Genomic DNA, 19,086 nt, shown 5'->3' with positions numbered 1-19,086 from the left:
GCCAGTGTAGCACAATGTCATCCCCTTGTGTAATGAAACCTTTTCTACCTCGCCTCGTCATTGTCAGAGGTGATTACAGATGTTTGTTCTTTCTGTAAAGAATTCTCACATAGCAATAGCGGCACGAGAGGAATGCAAACAACACATCCAGACAGCCATTGACCGTTTCACTTCCAGGTAGGCTCAGCTGTGGTCCAGTCAAAATTCAACACGAACAGCTTTCAACCTGATAAATGCGCCTGCGCACTGCTGGTGACCCCTCTCGTTCCTGCGCGCAATGCCACGTTAGTAGCGGCAGACACAAAATACAAGCCACCATTCTACCCGTAACAAGAAAAAACGACCTAACTACACTTCATTTCCGTCGGTAGCTCATTCCACTGTAGCTACGAAGCAATTCTCTGTCAGAAGACGCAGTCGACAAGCAACTATGTTGAAGTTTTTCCTACTCTGCACACTGGTCGTGGCGAGCAGGGCAGACATCGGCGAAGAGGATGATGTGCTGGTGCTGAAGAAAAGTAACTTCGAGGAGGCGTTGAAAGCTCACCCAAATATCCTCGTTGAATTCTGTAAGTATATCGACCCACCCGCCACCTCTCCAGGGCGACGAACCCGAACTTACATGCTATGTTGTTAGCTAATTTATTTCGGTAAGGGGTTAAATAGTTCCACCGCCGCTCCTGTCATCACGCTCAATTTCACCGTAGCTCCACCACCGCGGCATGGAACGGCATAGCGACGCGTCAGTGCTTAGCTCGCTAGCCAGTTAGCATGTGTTATCATTTTGCTTGGCCAACTCAAATTATTGTGCAGCTTGCTAATAGCTATCCCGGCCTGTAGGTTGTCCATTCCCTGTTGGTTTCACTGGAGCTTCTCAGTCAAGAGTTCAAGACTAGCCAACCAAAGCCTATCCCCCCCCCTCTCACTGCCAATGTCCATATGTTTCTCATGGCAAGACTAATTTGTTAATTTGGAATGAAATAATGTAGTTGTTATCATGGGAAAACATAATCTTGACTCTGCCAGTCTTCGGCACATGTATTAAACATTTACATGTAGAAGCACTGCATCCTTATTTGACCCTATCTACCATCTACTGTCTGTGGGATGAAACCCAGACTGGCCGTATTTGTTGAAGATTTCTGTCCCAGGCTCCATGGATAGATTCTGAGTTTACTGTGACCTCTTACAATAGGTTTGCAAGACGCTGTTATTGGTTATGTGTGCGGTCGAGACAGAACACTACATGGCGTCAATGATGAGCATGGAGAAACTGTGGTTTTGCTCAACAATGCAAGCATTGTTTCTTGAGCCGCTGTATTTTGAGAGAACGAATCTATTTTGCATCCTTGATCATTTGCAAGAATGACGTGTACTGTGTGTGCGCAGAGTTTCGGTTTCCTGGTCGGTTTCAGTTTTATGTTTTAGTTGATTTTTGAGTTGGACAGTGACTGACAAAGTTTGCTGCAGTGGTATACTATCACAACACAAGTCTTAACGCCCGTAGTGCTTCGTGACAAAATGATTCTATTGTACTTCACAGCGTAGTCTTGGATTAATAATCTCCATGTAACCACAAGCAGGCCCGTCCCGCGATTGTCAAACTCTTGATTTATTTAATAGTTGTAGTATTGACGCGCCCCTAAACCAGTGAGAGCGCTCCACGACTTGGGCTTTCCAATGAGCGCCGTTGGGGGGAGGGTCAAATATTGTTTGCCCACGTATCTCGCTCACGGGCGGGACCTGTAGGGGGTTGGATGAGGTGCTAGGTTGACGTGTACTTCTCACAAAGTTCATCTGTTCTTCTGTGAACTCCTGTTAAACTCGTCCTCTTTAGAGCTATTGTGTGTTATTCTTCAAGGAAGTATGAACAAATTGCTTTGGAAACACAGTTGTTGATTTATGTATTGAGAGAATGGTACATGTAGGCCAAGTTTTGGTTTGAAAGTAAGTTGTATTGGCTTGTGTACTGGGATAGCCTACATCAGGGGAGTGTAACAGTACAATACAATTCTTACTCGCAAGCTCTCCTCTTTGAAAACACAGAATACAGTAGTAACACAATAATACATTAACACAGTAATACATGCATACATTAGCAGTAGCAACACTTCACGCAATAATAATTCAGTAATTGCATCACTTTAAGGAAGTGGCCCTTGGACTTTGGCTTACAACCTCATTACTCATTACTGACTGCCTGTCTAGCTCATGGTGATGTTGGAGTCTTTCATAAAGTTATAATTACGCTTATCAGCACACGGTCAATGAGTCAGTGTTATTGGTCAATCATTTATGTTCAAACAATAGCCATATTTGCAGTTAATACACGTATCTACAGCTTATACTAGTCATTCTGTCCTCTTTCATTGGCGTGTAGAAATCTGTTATTCTTCTTTAACCAAATATCCGCCGTTACATCCTTGATTCCATTATGTCAGCCACAATCTCTCAGTCTCTCTCTGGCCAGTGCAGAATTTGCATCCATTAGCCTCTCTGACGCTGAGTCATGTCAACCTTAATGTCCAAACTTTCCATATTCTAGATGTGGCTCCCAACGTTTATGTTCTTCCTGTTGTAAAGCACATTGATGGAAAGTCAGGGATGAACTCCCCAGTGGGACGAAAAACAAAGTACCAAACATATTTGTAGCACCCCTGTCTTCTCCTTGTCTCAAGACTGTCCATGGCGCCACTGCCATAGCCAAATAGCCAAACTTTCTAGATATTACTATGGGTTATAACATGTTTATAACACCACCATCTCCTCCTTGTCTCTAGACGCTCCATGGTGCGGCCACTGCAAGGCCCTGGTCCCAGAGTATGCCAAGGCAGCGGGCATGCTGAAGGCAGAGGGCTCAAATATCCGCCTGGGGAAGGTGGACGCCACCGAGGAGGCCGACCTGGCACAGGAGTACGGCGTGCGCGGGTACCCCACCATCAAGTTCTTCAAGGGGGGAGAGAAGGAGTCGCCCAAAGAGTACTCCGGTGAGTAGTAACATCAACGGGAGCACAGATGTTATAATGTCAATAGTAAAGACGTATGTGGTGAATTGGTTCTGGCCTCACATGTCGGGTCAGTGGTCCGAACTCCTGGCTCTGGAGAGCGACAGTGTCTCAGGGGAGGCTGGTGGAGGTAGAAACCGGAGGACGGGCTCATTGTAATGAATGGAATGAGGAGTGGTACCAAACAGTGCATGGGATGAGGAATTCCATGCATTGTACCAATCCTCATTCCGTTTCATGCATTACAATGAGCCCCTCCTGATTTCTACCTCCACCAGCCTCCTCTGGCACTTTTTATCCCAGCAACTGCCTAGTAGTACTCCCACTTGATTCAGCCAATGAATTTGACACTACATGGAATTAGTGGGCAGTAGAGATCCGAATCTTGTCATGTATAATAGTATTGATGGTTGTCTGTCAAACTGTCTTATTGTGATGCACCAGTTCTGACCGGTGTACCTTGAGAACATTATGGAGTCTTTCCCCATTCACCCCCTATTTAAAAAAAAAAAAAAAAAAAAAAAAAAAAAAAAACTGTCATATTCAATTACAAGCCTTTTGTTGATCTTAATCTAAATCAACCCAATTACTAAAATTCCTTGCTAATTACCTCCATGAATGGGAAAGCTATTAGGAACAATGTGATGTAATCCGTGTTAATCTCCATTGTGTTAGGAAGTAGTCAAATATGATCTTGATCAACCCTGCATGCTGCTGATCAGAGAATTATTTTTTTAAAAGGTGACGCTGGTCCTCTTTGCCTCCTTCTAAAAATGCACCCTTCCATCCTTCCTTGACGTAACCTAATCAGTCACCTAACGTGATTGGAACGGATCAAAGAGAGCGGTTCCTGCTTTCACCCATCAAGTCGCGTTAGATCAGTGAGTCCTCCCAAAGTAGGGAGTAAGGCATGGTTCATTTTTCAGTATTCATATATACTGAACACATACACACAGGAACACACACACAGTGTGAGATGCAAAACAAAAGCTGAGATGTCACACATCTCCTGTGTGCTGTGTCTCACACACACAGAGAGTGTAATGACTTCCCATATGTCTAGTAATGTGACTCCTATCAGCCAACAGGATGAATGAGTTAGCCAATGAGCTATTCTCTCTCCCCCCCACATGACTGTGACTAAACTAACACGTTCTCCCCACGCTTCCTCCCTCCCTCCCTCCCTCTCTCCCTCCCTCCCTCCCTCCTGTCCAGTCAGACCCAGCTGTGCGATGTGCCGTTCCGCACGTTGTCAGTCCCTGGCTGGGCTTGGCTGTGGACTAAGAAGGGGTGGGAACTGGGAAGGGTTGAGGTTTTGTACGGGACAGGCTTGACTTGCAGCCAGCTTCTAGCACTCTCTGTCCGTCTCTCTCTCTCTCTCTCTCTCTCTCTCTCCCTTTCTCACTTTCACTCACTTTCTCTGTCTCTCTCTAACACTTTTTTCTCACTTTCGATTACTTTATCTCCGTCTTTCAGTCTCCCTTACTGTCTCTTTCTCTGTTTCTCTGACTCTCCTCCTTTCCTCTGCTCTGTCTCTCGCTCTGTCTCTCTCTCTCTCTCTCTCACTAAGTGTGGTGAACTCACATGACCACAGGCTATACAGCAGGATCCCTTCTCCAGCTGTCTGTCTGATTGTAACTGACTGGTGCATTGCTCTGTGGAGTTGCTGCACTATTGAGTCATTGGCCTTTCTTATAATTCCCTGATTAATCATGCGTCCGTTTAAAGGATGAGTTTGGTTCTCAGAAAAGCTTACGTTTTATTTGTTATCTCGCACATACAAGGTCTGAGGATTTGGGGAGGTATGTTTCCTTTCTTAGCTGGCCATTATCAAGGTTTAACCAGGTCAATATTGTAAAAGAGAATGTTCTTAATTACTTTCTCAGGCTAAATGAACGTTAAATAAGGAAATAAACCTTCAGTAAAGAAATGAATTATCAAGGCTTTTGTTTGACCAAACAAGGTGTTGGGCTGTCCTTTGTCTGTGGTAATGGGCCTTCCAGTAGATTTATAGAGGCTGTCCTGCTGGCAGTGCTTATTCTAGATCACCACCGTGAGGCCAGTGTAAATTTGCTTTACAGTCAGGTCTCCCAGAAGCTTTGTTTGATCTGTGGTAGGCTGTACCATCTGTCTCCATTGAGCTAGCCTTGGTCATGCGACCTGGCTTGGGGCGCTGTTCAAACACTCTAGAATGCATCCATCATTCCTTCCTTCCTCTCTCCCTTTGCAGAGTTATTGATTTCTACACGGTTGAAAAATGATCTTGTTTTTCTTTCGCTAACCATCTGAGTCTGCCCAGTCATTCCAACAACATAGGAAACAAGGAAGGATCTCTTGTAATCATGTTGGAACGGGGCCCCAGAGTTACTGTGTCTGTGTTTTGTTCTCCCCCTGCAGCTGGCAGACAGGCTGACGACATCGTCAACTGGCTGAAGAAGCGTACTGGTCCCGCCGCCATCACCCTTGGGGAGGTGACCCAGGCAGAGTCCCTAATCGCTGACAACGAGGTCGCCGTCATCGGCTTCTTCAAGGTGAGACTTGAGAACCGTCTGACCTGCTGCTCTGAAATCTGACCCTGTGGAAGTTTTGTTTTGTCCACCATGACACTTTTAGGAGTGATCCTAATTGTTTTTGTAACATATTATATTTACATATAACATATTTACTAAGACTAAGAAAGTTGGCGATTTTTCAGTCATTCAGTTCACTTTGTACTCTTCAAGTAGATGAACATGTGTCTTTGTAGTAAGACCTTTCATAGTCTAAGCATCCCCCCCTTCCTCCAGGATGCTGAGTCCGAGGGAGCAAAGGCTTTCCTGAAGGCAGCAGAGGCCGTCGATGACGCTCCATTCGCCATCACCTCGGACGACGCCATCTTCGCCAAGTTCGAGGTCACCAAGGACGGAGTCGTCCTCTTCAAGAAGGTAACTGTCTGTGGGCGAGACACGAGCCAGGTGGCCTAAATTGGTATCCACCATGGCCCGGTGACGGGAAGGGAACTAGGTGAACGCTTTGATCACATACAGGTCATGACTTTCTCGCACCAAATATCCTACGGAGCTCCTCCAGCCGTGTCAAGTTCAGGTGCACTTCTCTAGTCATTCAGTTCACCTGACTCCTATGCACTGTGGGCTACTCTCTGCTGCCTCTAGCCCATACCTTTGCATTGAATGCACGGCCATTTCTGCAGTGTCCTCCTCTGCTGTCCAGTGGATACTGCCCGTCATCAAATCCTGGAAAAAAAAAACATGAGAACAGGGTTCTAAATCCATTATTAATATTCGATTATATCATGTGCGTATCGCATACCACGATGACTTTCACATCCTTATGGGCAGCCGAAGGAGGGTGGCGGTGACAGGCCGGATGCTTTATGACCAACGCGTCCCCTACACCCCATTCTCAGCCAGGTAAAGCGATCCCTTCGACCCCATACCGATCACGCTATCCGGTCTCTGAAGCTAATGTTAGCTCCTAAGCGGCAGAGATCTGTGGATGCTTAGACTAGCGTTTCTCCTCAGGTCCCGTCAGCTTGCTTTTGGGCACATTGCTGTGTTTGTCATGTAGGATGATGAGGTCATCAAGCTAGTGAGGGAAGCTAAGGAAGTGACTAGCTGGATGGCTAACAGCTGTATTAGGTAATAGTGTTTCCTCGAGCTAGCCTCCGGCTAGTGTCAGTGAATGGATGACAACATGACGTAGGGCTGCTGTCCAAGTGCAGTGCCTTGTTTTTGAGACTGTTCGAGACAACCATGTTTGAAAGAAGGCACTGTTATCTTTTTGTTTTGCCCCCTGGAGATTCCTTTTTTGGCTGCTCCACTTCTGCCACCACAGATTCTCCCCTTTACACTTGATATCCTGCCAGTGGGCGTTCACTTTGATGGCAAGATGAGGGGTTCCCTTTTTATTCGAGTGATGATGCAGAGATGACGTAGTTTGTCTGACTCAAATGGCAAACTGTCCCAAAATTACTATAACTACGGTGTCAGGAAGCATGCATATGTGCTTAAAAACAATTTGACTGGACTAGCGATGCATCAGAAGAAGATTGCCATTCTCTACGAGACATTATGTACCGTTTTTGTTGTCTCAGACATACGTTAGCAGTGGAATTTGGAGTCAGTCATGAGAGTCCAGCTGGAGTTGATTCTTCTCCCCCTCAATATTTGGAGTCAACTCAGACTCTTGAGAATTCCAAGAGTCGACTCCTCACAAGTCTCAAATTAACTTGGCACAATGTAGTATTCCTAATTGCATAACCATATTTCGAGCCTCTTGCATCTTATAAAGCTTGTTGGCAGGCATATTTGACCTGTGCTAGTCAGCCAAGAGGCCTGACCCTGGCTGAAGTAGGTCAGTCATTGAGTTATTTCCCTAGAGCAGTGCTCCCTCTAGGGTTTATAACTCTATGGCTAAGAGGACTTATGTGCCATTCATGTGCTCTCTGAAATAGGGAATCTTCTGACTTGGAAACGTGTTGCAAAAATATAGCTCCTGAGTTTCCCCACTCGGAGAGCATCAGAATCAACCAATAGAGAGCGCTACGCAAATAACTTGAGTTAATTTCAACACTGACGTTTCGGATTTTCAGATGGCGTGAATGCAGCATGATGCGGCAGAAGTAGGCCAGAGCCCACATGGACAGGTCATTAATGTTACACGAGCTGTCATGGCCCCACGAGGGCTTGGTCCTTTGCATAACGTATTAAATGTTATGTCAAATATAATCTTGTTATCACCCGATAAATCTTCTCTCGTCAACAAGGCCAGCGGGGTACTCTAAGGTTTTAGTTGTAAACCAAGGCTCTGTCCCAATTCTCAATCCTTGTCCCTGAACTGTACACTTGGCCACTCTCCCCTACACAGATTTCAAAGCATAGGATTGGTGATTTAGGTTGTAAACATGGGCTGTGGAATACTTAATTCCTTAATACCTAATTCCTTGCTTTGAACAGGACAAAGCAACCATTTCACTGCCCTGCTTTCATCAATCCAGTCGTAATCAGATCAGTTATTTACTGAGGGAGGGAGGGAGGATGCATTTTGATGTATTCAAACAGGGCCAGTATGCTTCTCCTCTCCAACGCTAGCCTAGAGGCATGCTGCCTGCATATTGAACGTCAACCTGATTCAGTTAAAGTACTGTAATTACCTAGGAGCTGCTGGTTTGGCTTGAGGGGGCAAGATCGGACTTGTAACATTTCTCCCACACCCTCAGACGGCTTTTATATAGTTGCCGTGCCTCTGAACATTGTAATTAATCACTGCTCTTTAAGAAAGCCTGGTAGCTACATAAAAAAAAAACGTTCAGCAGATTTCTGACTGTCATTTTAAAGGCCTAACCCTCCCTCTCTTATGAGATGTGAGGGTTAGGCCTTTGAGATTCCACTGTCATCGCTTGGCCCAGGGTGGGTGTGTATCAGGGTGGGATTAAACACACACCCACACTACTGATATGGCTCCTTGCCCACAGTTTAGAAATTGATCCCAAAGCTTGAGCTACTTTTTGGTAAACAGCTGCAGCCCACACCCACCCCTCCAAAACCACCGCCACCCCTCTACCCAGTGACTTGTTTATGACTAACACTTAGAGCTCGGGTTTCACCCAGCAGTGGTCAATGCCCGGAAGTCCTGTGGTCAACCCCCCACCGACATGTGCGCGCACAGATACACACCCCCACCTACGCACCTACACCTACACACGCACCCCCACCTACTGTACACACGCACCCATACCTACCTACACACACACACGCACCCATACCTACCTACACACACACACGCACCCATACCTACCTACACAGGCACCCCTACCTACACACACACACACACACGCACCCCTACCTACACACACACACGCACATACGCACGCACACCTACACACACACGTGTTTGTATGCAGTGAGTGCCCAGCAGGCACTGTCTTAGCAGCGCTATTCTTAACACTCAATAAAACTCAATTTAGCCCTGCGGGTCTTTTCAGCTGGGGGTTACCAGGGACTTAAGGGAGCTTGTCTGGTAAATCTATGTTTAAGGTTGAGCAGAGTTCATTCCCAGGCAGAATAGATGGATGGATGGATAGACAGGCAGGGCAGCAACTGTGTGGATGGGAGGGTTGGTGGGTTTGGGCCCTGCTGAAAGTTTCCATGTCGGGGGGTTTTCCTCATGTAGTTTGAATGCTGCAACACACACACACGTCCTTGTATCAATATAGATTTTCTTCCTTCCCATTTCCAGTTCGATGAAGGCCGCAACACCTTCGATGGAGAGCTGGACAAACAGAGCCTGCTGGCTTTCATCAAGGCCAACCAGCTGCCTCTGGTCATCGAGTTCACCGAGCAGGTAACCACACACACACACACACACACACACACACACACACACTTTACCACTCACTTTTACACACACAGAGTGGTCATCAAGTTCACTGAACAGATAAAGGACCACACTGATGCATCCCATACACCCTCGCTCTCTCTAACAGACATAAAGTACCTCTTCCACTCACGCTGCACATGAACAATGTGGCGTCCAACATCGGATGTCATGTTATTGTTTTTGTTCCTCAGACCGCCCCCAAAATCTTCGGAGGGGAGATCAAGTCCCACATCCTGATGTTCGTGCCCAAGGGAGGCGAGGACTTCCAGGACAAGATGGCCCAGTTCAAGAAGGCTGCCGAGGGGTTCAAGGGCAAGGTGAGTGGACCTGAATCTAAAGAGAGATGTCTATACGGCTCTGGGCTGAACAGAACTACGTCACAGAGAGGGGCCCTTTGGAGCTCCTTGTACCCAAGTTCTTATGAAGCTTTTTAGCTCCTGTTGTCAAATGCTGAAGAATAACCACATATGATAGTTATGGAACATATTATCACTTCTCAAAAAAGCTAAATTCTATTTCGAAGTAATGAGACTCTTTTTACACGTGTGACCGTCACTGCGAGATTGTACTCGTGATCACCTGTACTAGTGACTGTAGCCTTGAGGCCTTGTCACTGTGTACGTATCATACCTTAACCAGTATACCTTCCTCCTCCTCCAGATTCTGTTCATCTTCATCGACAGTGAGGTCGACGACAACCAGCGCATCCTGGAGTTCTTTGGCCTGAAGAAGGAGGAGTGTCCTGCCATCCGCCTGATCACCCTGGAGGACGAGATGACCAAGTACAGGCCTGAGAGCGAGGCCATCACCGCTGAGAACATCATCAGCTTCTGCACACTGTTCGCAGAGGGAAAACTCAAGGTGGGTGGAGTGAGTGAGTGGGTGGAGTGAATGTGTATACGCTACCAGGGGAAACTCTGTTACTAGGGAAGTAACACAGTTGCTCTCCGTTTAGTTCAGTGGAGTAGGGCACATCCCAGGACGCCAGACTACAGGACGGCCCGTCCCCGTGCCCTACTGTAGACATTGATGAGTCGGCAGTTAGACTGGGTCTCCATTACCCGTTCTGTCACTGCTGACAGCCTACCGCCGTCGCTGAATTAAACGAGCAGACGTAGACTAACTGTGCAGCACACGCTGTCTCTGTCCCTGTGCGTATTGACGTTCGTCCAAGTTGGTTACGTTAGGACGCGGAAACTAAATGCGGAACCCCAAATGTCAAACTTGAACTAGATGTGTATTGACTTCATCCAAGTTGGTTGCGTAAGGACAAATAATCTATATGTGGAGCCCAAATGTCAAACTTTGAGCTAGCAAATACTCTTGCCGATATTGCATTATTTCTTATGAGGGTCGCCGCCATCATGGACCAATACCATCAACCAGAGGAAGAACCACTAGTGGACAGACTAGTGGTTTAGAAACGGTTCTGTATTTATTGTTATTTATTTATCATGTCATCTTTTCTGTCCTTCCTGCAGCCCCACCTGATGAGCCAGGACATCCCCGAGGACTGGGACAAGAACCCCGTCAGAACCCTGGTCGGAAAGAACTTCGAGGAGGTCGTCTTCGACCCCACCAAGAACGTCTTTGTCGAGTTCTGTAAGAAAGAGTCACCTCCCCCTTTTTCTCACACACTCTCTCTCTCTCTCGCCCCTCACCCCCTCTCTCTTCAATCTCGATAGCGTCTATTTGCCCACCCACATGACGAGGGCCGGTGTGTGTGTGTGTGTACGAGGGAGGCTGAGTGGCCCTGACATATTCTGAGGCGCTCTTGCTTGATTACACAGCATAGAAGGGGTGATGTGGAGCTGAATAGCTAGCTAGATAGCTCCTGGGGCTGAAACCCTCGTTGTCGTCCTCCCCCCCCCCCCCCCCCCCCCCCCCAAGTTCCTGCACCCTCACCCACTCGTGATAAGCCCCTGCTGATGCTCAAGCCATGAGGCGGGCTATCGAGTCACAGATCTGCCATACACACACACTCTCTCACACACACACACCCTCTCTCTCACACACACACACACACACACACACACACAACTAATCAATGTGTAACCCGAGACACTGAGGAAGAAAACATGAAGATAAATTTAGTCGCAGACAGGGATTTTCTTTTTTTATAGAACTCTCGGCTCCTGAAATTGCACCTCCGTTGAGAGAGTGGAGGAATGTTCCATGCCTGCGAGCTTTGATGTTGCTCACAGTCAGTTGCTCATCGGGGGATTTTGTGTGTGTGTGTGCGTGCGCGCATACATGCGTGTAGGCAGGGGGTATTTCCTATCTGGGCGAGGTTGGGGGGGAGCGGGGGTGTTAAGCTGAGGTGGAAGGTCGACGGTGCACGTGCGCTTTGTGTGTGCGCCCTTCTCCCTGTCCCTACGGGTGGGCTGTCATCAACCTAACTGCCAGCCAGATCAACCAGAGCCTACAGGCTTAATGTAACTGTGTGTGTGTGTTGGCCTGGCAGTGGCAGACTATTCTCCCCTCTTGGTTTCCATTGTTAAAATGATGCTGTATCCGAAGCACTGCTGCCTGAGGGTTTTTCATGCATTCAAACAGCATGTGTGTGTCAGGGAGTAGTCATAGCGATGCTAAAGCTGTATGATAACATCACATCAATCAGGGGAGGCTGGTGGAGGTAGGAGGATGGGCTCATTGTGATGCATGGACGGAATGAGAGAATGGTATCAAACACACGTTTTTGATACCATTCTCTCATTCCATTCCATGCATTACGATGAGCCCGTCCTCCAAATTCTGTCTCCACTGCCAGCATCTCTCCCCTGGAGCCTCCACCCCAACCTCTTCCCTCTCCTCCTCAGATGCACCCTGTAAGCAGCTGGCCCCCATCTGGTACAAGCTACCTGCCCCTGCCCTGACCCTAACCTCTCCTCCCATGACCCTAACCTCTCCTCTCCCCTCCCCTCCTCAGATGCACCCTGGTGCGGTCACTGCAAGCAGCTGGCTCCCATCTGGGAAAAGCTGGGGGAGAAGTTCCTGGACAGCACTGACGTCATTGTGGCCATGATGGACTCCACCGCCAATGAGATCGAGTCTGTCAAGGTCCACAGCTTCCCCACACTCAAGTACTTCCCCGCCGGAGATGAGCGCAAGGTGAGGCGTGTGTGTGCGTGTTTGCCTGAGTGTGTGTCAGTTAGTTAGTTAGTTAGTTACATGGTGGTAGTGGTAAACGGTGGAGTGACAGGTCACCTATACCGATAACAGATTTCACAAATGGCTGGTGGTGTTTAACATCTCAGGAACCACATCCGTATGATACAGCAACCTGATGCCCTGGGCAGCCAGTATGACTGCAGTGTAGGTGCTCTGGAACACCACCACCTTGCTCTCTGCTGCTTCCCAACAGAGTCTTTATTAAGTCCACCAATGAGGAAATGTTTTGACATTTAGTCACGTCATGGTTCTCTAGTTCACTAGTCCCCAGTGCCTTCCCACATTAGGTCATGGAGACAAGTGGAGGGGAATTCTACACCTCTGTGCTGTGTATCAGGGGAGGCTGGTGGAGGTAGAAGTCGGAACACTTGTTTGATACCATTCCTCATTCCATACCATGCATTACAACAAGCCCATCCTCCGATTTCTGCCTCCACCAGCATATCCACATGCATATACTCTAGTCTTGCTTACACCCCTTTTGGAGAAGGCTGGGTTTCAGTCTATAGGGTCTTGTTTCCCTTAGGGTTAAGATTGTCACCGCATATCTTTTCAATGGCTCATTCCCCAGACATAGCCGGGCGATCTATCGTCTGGCAACCTCTTTGAAAACCGAGCCCCTCACGAGAGAGAGGTCGGATCTCTGTCAGTTTGTAATTTTGTCTTGGCCCTTCCTTCCTCTCTCTCTCAGTAAACACCTACTCAAGCCTTGCTTAGGGCCAGGGCCACCACCCACCTATCCCTCCATCCATCCTGTCTAATATCAGTTTGCTCCTTTCTTAATTATCTCACACCGTTACACATGTGGGGCGCGTGGGGTGTTTGATCAGATAAGTAATTGCTACAGAAGTTCCAGAGTTCCTCGGGCTCCTGATTTAGCCGCACTAGCATCGCTAGCTACAGGTGCCGACACCTGACCCAGCAAGTGACTCCATGGTGATTGTGTTGGTGTTTACGACTCCCTAAAGCGCCCCAACCCCTCTGACATGGGTCACCCTCACCATGGCTCTTGTAGACCCCCCCTTTTTAAGTTATGTCAAGCCACCCTTTAAGTACTGTATCCAAGAATTCCACGACAATAACATTCTAGAGTGTGTTCTTATTACAATGCAATTGTAATGGAACTTTTGATGCCAGAATGGTGCCCATGAAAGTTCCATATTTCTAACCGAGTTGGCAAAACTGCCTAAGGCTCTGCTGTATCCTGCACTGTCGGAGCCCACAGCAGTGGGTCCGTGGGGAGAGTCAGGCAGCCTTAATTAGGAGCTGAATGCTGGGACTCCCCTGTTAAACGCCTGAGGTTTAAGCCTCTGACCTTGCCATAGCCCACCATGTGATGGGGCCAGAGATGGAGGCGGTGGCAGCTGCATCAGGCTAGCTCTGTCTGACAGCTCTGTATTAAGTGACTGAGACTGTAGGTGTCGAGCCTGGAGGTAGAGCTCCACGACTGGCCTCAGTCTGAGCTTCTAAAGGTTAAAACCCAATAATAACTCGGACAGCAGCCATAAACATGATGGTCATAAACCAGCACACGTTTTGGCCTTCTCCTCATCCCCACCATTGGTCAGTTATGATCTCCTCCTGACTGCTCATTGGCTGAGGTTGTAGTCTAAAATGTTATTGACTTTCTCAAGTCACTTTGGCACGTCCCCCCCCCCCCCCCCCCCCCACACACAATATTGGAAGTCTCATCAGACTGCAGAGCATGTAGAAAAGAGGTAATAATAAAACTGTCCACAAATATTGAACAAACTACTCACTATTGTTTGCTCAACTTTGGACCCTAAAACGACCCATTTACTTGACTGTATTAAATGTAGTTAAACAGGGACAATGCACATTAACACATTTTACTGTAAATGTGCCAGTTTTAGCCAGTGGGTGAAGTTTTCAACTTTATCCCACTCACTTGCATATCCTTCCTCAGCGGAACTGTGACATTAAGTGTGTCCCCTCTCGACCTCCGTAGTCTTAACGTGTGCCGTCCCTTCCTCCTTCTCCCAGGTGATTGACTACAACGGCGAGAGGACGCTGGAGGGCTTCTCCAAGTTCCTGGAGAGCGGCGGCAAGGAGGGCGGAGCCCCGGCCGGAGACGGGGAGGAGGACGGAGAGGACCTTGACGTGAGTAGCCGAACCCCAGAGAACCTTCGTCTTACGTCACCCTGAAAACACAGCATTTTGCCCCCATAAGAGCCCACTTTATGTACCTATAGAAGCTTCACTGCACTTCTATAGCCCACCTCTTGCACCTATATAGAGCCAAGGGGAGGCTGCTGGAGGTAGAAATCGGAGGACGGGCTCATTGTAATGCATAGAAACAGAAGAAGATAAACGTGTGTTTGGTACCTTTCCTCATTCCATCCATTACGATGAGCCCGTCCTCTGATTTCTACCTCGACTAGCCTCCCCTGATGGAGCCCATGCTCTGCACCTATAGACTACCCCAGTCCCAGTTGCTGAGTCCTATGCCTATGTGTAATGGCTGGCTATTGATAGCCACAAGCTATATTAGCTGTTGGGTATGTTAGAGCTGTGTTTTTCAGTGCTCCAGGATGGAAACGTGTCACACACTTGGCCTTGCAGAGACCCTCCCCCTCTTTCCTCCACCCTCCACCCATCCCCTCATTTCTCCACCCAGCTCCTCTTTCTCTCACTCTCTCTGGTCTCTCCAGCCCCTCTCTCCTGTCATAGAGGAGTCTGTAGGCCTTGGTAACAGAGAAATGGCCTTGCTAGAGCAGCTCTTGGAAGAATTTGTTCTATTTGATACACTTCTTGCATTAGACTATGCATGCAACAATAGGGAAACAATAGGCCCTTTTCAATTCACCATATTAATTTACTGTATTAGGTGGTTAGAAACTCAAATGGCGAATGTGCATAAAAATGGCGTCATGATGCAGAGATGACATCTTCATGCACGTTCGCCACTGAACTCGATCCTGGTCCTGATCCGAGTCAGGCCTCTGAAGTGCGTAGGCCAGGCGATCGTTTGGTTATCATGTTGAACCTAGAATAGAACGGAATTGATTAGAATGTAAACCTATTTTTGCAACGCTTGTGCATGCTACACAGTCTGGGGTGGGTGTGAGGATTTTGGGTCGTAACCTAAGAAATGACCCCTTATCTGAGGTCAAACACGCTACTGAAGGATAACGGTTTAAGTTTGCATTGGGGTGACTGCTAGACCCGGTCCTTGAGCCTGGCTTCATGAGACGGTAAGCTATGCCTGCAGGGCGTCATTACTCTTGGGCATGTACAGTATGACATCACCCAGGCAAAGGGATTAGGAGTCGGACCCATAGACATGCGTCAGTCTATGGCCGTTCTCATCAATGAAGTAGCAGTCTAAGCCTGATGCACTCGATCCACATAAGAGTCCAGAATGCATTAGTCAATCGAATCAGGAATGCATTTATTTGTTGGTGTAAAACCAAGCACATTATGAAGTTTGTGCATAATGTGAAGTTTATTAAAAACAATTGAGGAATGATGATCAGTCTTAATTGAATCCAAGGGGAATCCCCCTTCATCTCCGCCCCCTACAAATGTTACTTCTGTGTCGTCAGACTTCTGTCCCCATGGTGATCGTCTCCCCCTCCATCTAGAAGCCCGAAGGCCAGATGACTCCAAGGCCAGCAGGCAGTAATCTGGCTCTAATGCTTCTCAAAGAGCTGAGGGCTTTGGAGAGATGGAGGGGATGAGGGCTGGGGTTTCTCACCCTCTCTGGCACCTCTCTGGGCGCCAAGACAAGGGAACGCATCCAAGACCACATCTCTCGGCTGCTAGATCCAGCTCAAACTAGCTCAAACCCCCCACCCGCATGCACACCCAGGCGGCCACATGCACAAGCACACACACACACACACTCCAGCCACCACTACACCCCCTTCGTAGAGTCACTAATGCCCACCGCAGCTGTCGCCTTCGCCACTGTTTACCTGGCTCTCCCTCCAGACCCTGGCCTCTCGACAGCTGTAAAAAGACCCATACGTGCAGCATCAAACGCACATTTTAGTAAACACCACCCACACAGACTTCAGTCAACACTATCCCCAGTCCCCCCACCCGTCCTCCAGCCCCCCCTTCCCTCCCCCTCTAGCAGTGACAAACTAACCATGCGAGACGAAGATGTCATTTTCCTGTAAGGAAATGACGGGATTTTGCTTACACCCTTTGAGCCCAGCTGAACATCCATCACTGTAGGCAGGGGGGCCTTGAAGGAAGACGGGTGCCTGTGACACTCACACGTGCACTGTCTAGTCCTCTGATTGGGTAAAGGAATAGCTGGACATGTAGGGTAGGATTGTGTCCCCATAGACATGGCTCATGCATGTGTTCCACCTAGGACCACCTCTCAAGCAGACTATGTAGTTAGAGAAATATGCATAAAGCCCTATACTGGGAATGGCATGCAGACTAAAATCAGACCAGACTGACTGACAGAGGACTGATTTGTAACTCCATTCCTCTCTTCCTCTCCTCTCTCCTCTCCTCCTCTCCTGTCTTTCCCTCTTTCTCTCCCCAGGATTTGGAAGACCTGGACGAGCAAGACGGCTCAGATTCCGACGGAGAGGACGGACACGACGAGTTATAAGAGCTGGCGAAGGAGAGAGGAGAGACGAACCCCCCACCCCACCCCTACCCCTACCAACCACCATCACCTCCACCTCTCGAAGAACCTCCCCCCTGTCCTGATCTGTGAACACTAATATTCCTTGCCTGCTCCTCAACCAACCAACCAGCCAGCTGGGGGTGTATCCAGCGAGGTCACGCGTTCATACAACGTCGTAGGTAGAAATGTAACGTATAGAGCTGGTATGACTCCCTATTCATACGCCTCTGGCATTCACACCTGGTCTAGACGGCGCGTTTCTACCTGCAGCGTTGTGTGACGAAGTCTCGGAACATGTCCCCCCTGGCGTTGCCGAAGGACATACAGCCGCCTCTTCCACCCTTCGGCCCAGATGGACTTGTCTCGTTGTCTTGTTCCCCTCACGGGGGACTAAGCAGAACAGAACCGAACAGCACGCCACCTCTCCCTGGGGGGAGTCTTCTCCTTACCAAGCTCCTCCCTCAAAACGACGGTGGAGTTTGCCTTGTATATTATGAACCAAATGTTTAAAAAGAAAACGGCATTGAGAGATACTTGACATGTCCAGTTCACTAATTGTTTCGGGGTTTTTATTTTCTACAGTTCTGTGATTTTCCTGTCAAATTCCTCCCCCACCAACCCACCTCCTGCCCCCCCCCCTCCCTGTCGTTGTTCAGTATGGGGGTGGGGGGTGTAGGGGAAAGTTAAGGCTAGCCTGAAGCTGTAGGTTTTGGGGTGTGGAGGGGCATGGGGGGGCGGGCTGCCAGTGTGTGTGTTCCTCTCCTAGGACAGTGGAAGGGCCATGGTTGTGTATGGTGGCATGTTATGTTATGGACTCATCACTCAGGGGACTTGGGGCCATCCTGTATATTTCTCATTTTGTAAAGAGTAACAAGAAAATGAAGAGGAGTGTGTTCTGTGTGACACAAGGGGCCCCTGGACAACAATATATGCATTTGTAGCAGAGACCAATCTGAGGCTCACTTCATTTGTTTCCTCTCTCTTTCCTCTCTTTCTCTCTCTCTGCCTTCATTCCCTCTACAAATCATATGTTCATTTTCAGTTCAGTTTCCCTCTCATTTCAGCACGGCTGCTGACAAATATTTTTTTTAAAGAGAAGAGAAAAAAAAAAAAGGTTAAAACTTTGGGAAAAATCGTGCTTGTTTTATTTAATTGTATTTTCATTTAGTATAAGGTTTTTATCTTTCAATTTTGTCATTTAATCTGTGTACCAGTATGCCCAGTTTGAAGCTAAGCTATGCTAGCTTGGGCAAAGTCGGCCCACGGACGCTCTCTCAGACCAGAGACCAGTTTTGGAAAGCCGTAAATTTCCAGAAAACTCCGTATAGCACTAAGACCATCCTAAATTCATTACATTGTAGGTGATGGACTGAACGATGATCTTGGTGCTGCGAAGCTTTGAGGAAACTCACCTCTGTTTGTTGCGCTTGCTCATGCCATAGAGTTATAAGACTAGAGAGCACACTCCCTTACATGAACTGACCATGAATGAGAAAGATAGCTGGTGCCTTCTCTGGTAATGTATCTCTATGGTTCATGCCACTCAGAGATTCCACATGGTTACTGAAGAAGGGACAGAGGTTGTTACTAAGGGAACTGGTGTATAGGTATCTGAGAGAGGCGTCCATGTTGTTTTGGGGGAGGAACAGTGCAACAGCCCCACCCCCACCCCCACCCCCTAACTGTACCGCACCCATCCCTCTGGCTTTAGCCCGGCCTGACCCTTGTGCGTGTGTGTGTGTGTGTGTGTGTGTGTGTGTGTGTGGTGAAAATGCTGGGGAAGTGTGTGCTTTTTTTTTTTTTTTCCTCATGTCCAGGGAAAGGGTTGTCTGTTTGTTTGTTTTGTTGTATTGGGAGACGTTTGGAAGGAATGGGAGGGTTGCGTAGGGCAGGGGCGAGGGTTTGACAGCTAGCTCTGGA

General features: G+C 48.1%; 1 protein-coding gene across 1 annotated transcript; it reads left to right on the top strand.

Moving 5' to 3' along the window:
• Nucleotides 1-233: 233 nt before the first annotated feature.
• Nucleotides 234-17,209, top strand: p4hb (prolyl 4-hydroxylase, beta polypeptide). The gene is made up of 11 exons (XM_083693754.1): nucleotides 234-569; nucleotides 2,781-2,987; nucleotides 5,403-5,536; nucleotides 5,792-5,929; nucleotides 9,243-9,347; nucleotides 9,575-9,700; nucleotides 10,044-10,244; nucleotides 10,865-10,985; nucleotides 12,313-12,494; nucleotides 14,559-14,675; nucleotides 17,080-17,209. The coding sequence occupies exons 1-11, from the start codon at nucleotides 431-433 to the stop codon at nucleotides 17,146-17,148; spliced, it is 1,539 nt and encodes a 512-aa protein (XP_083549880.1). The 5' UTR covers nucleotides 234-430; the 3' UTR covers nucleotides 17,149-17,209.
• The last annotated feature ends 1,877 nt before the right edge of the window (nucleotides 17,210-19,086 follow it).

This window comes from Argentina silus (assembly GCF_951799395.1).
Source record: "Argentina silus genome assembly, chromosome: 22".
NCBI classification, from domain to species: Eukaryota; Metazoa; Chordata; class Actinopteri; order Argentiniformes; family Argentinidae; genus Argentina; species Argentina silus.
This window is presented reverse-complemented; position numbering and strand designations above follow the sequence as displayed.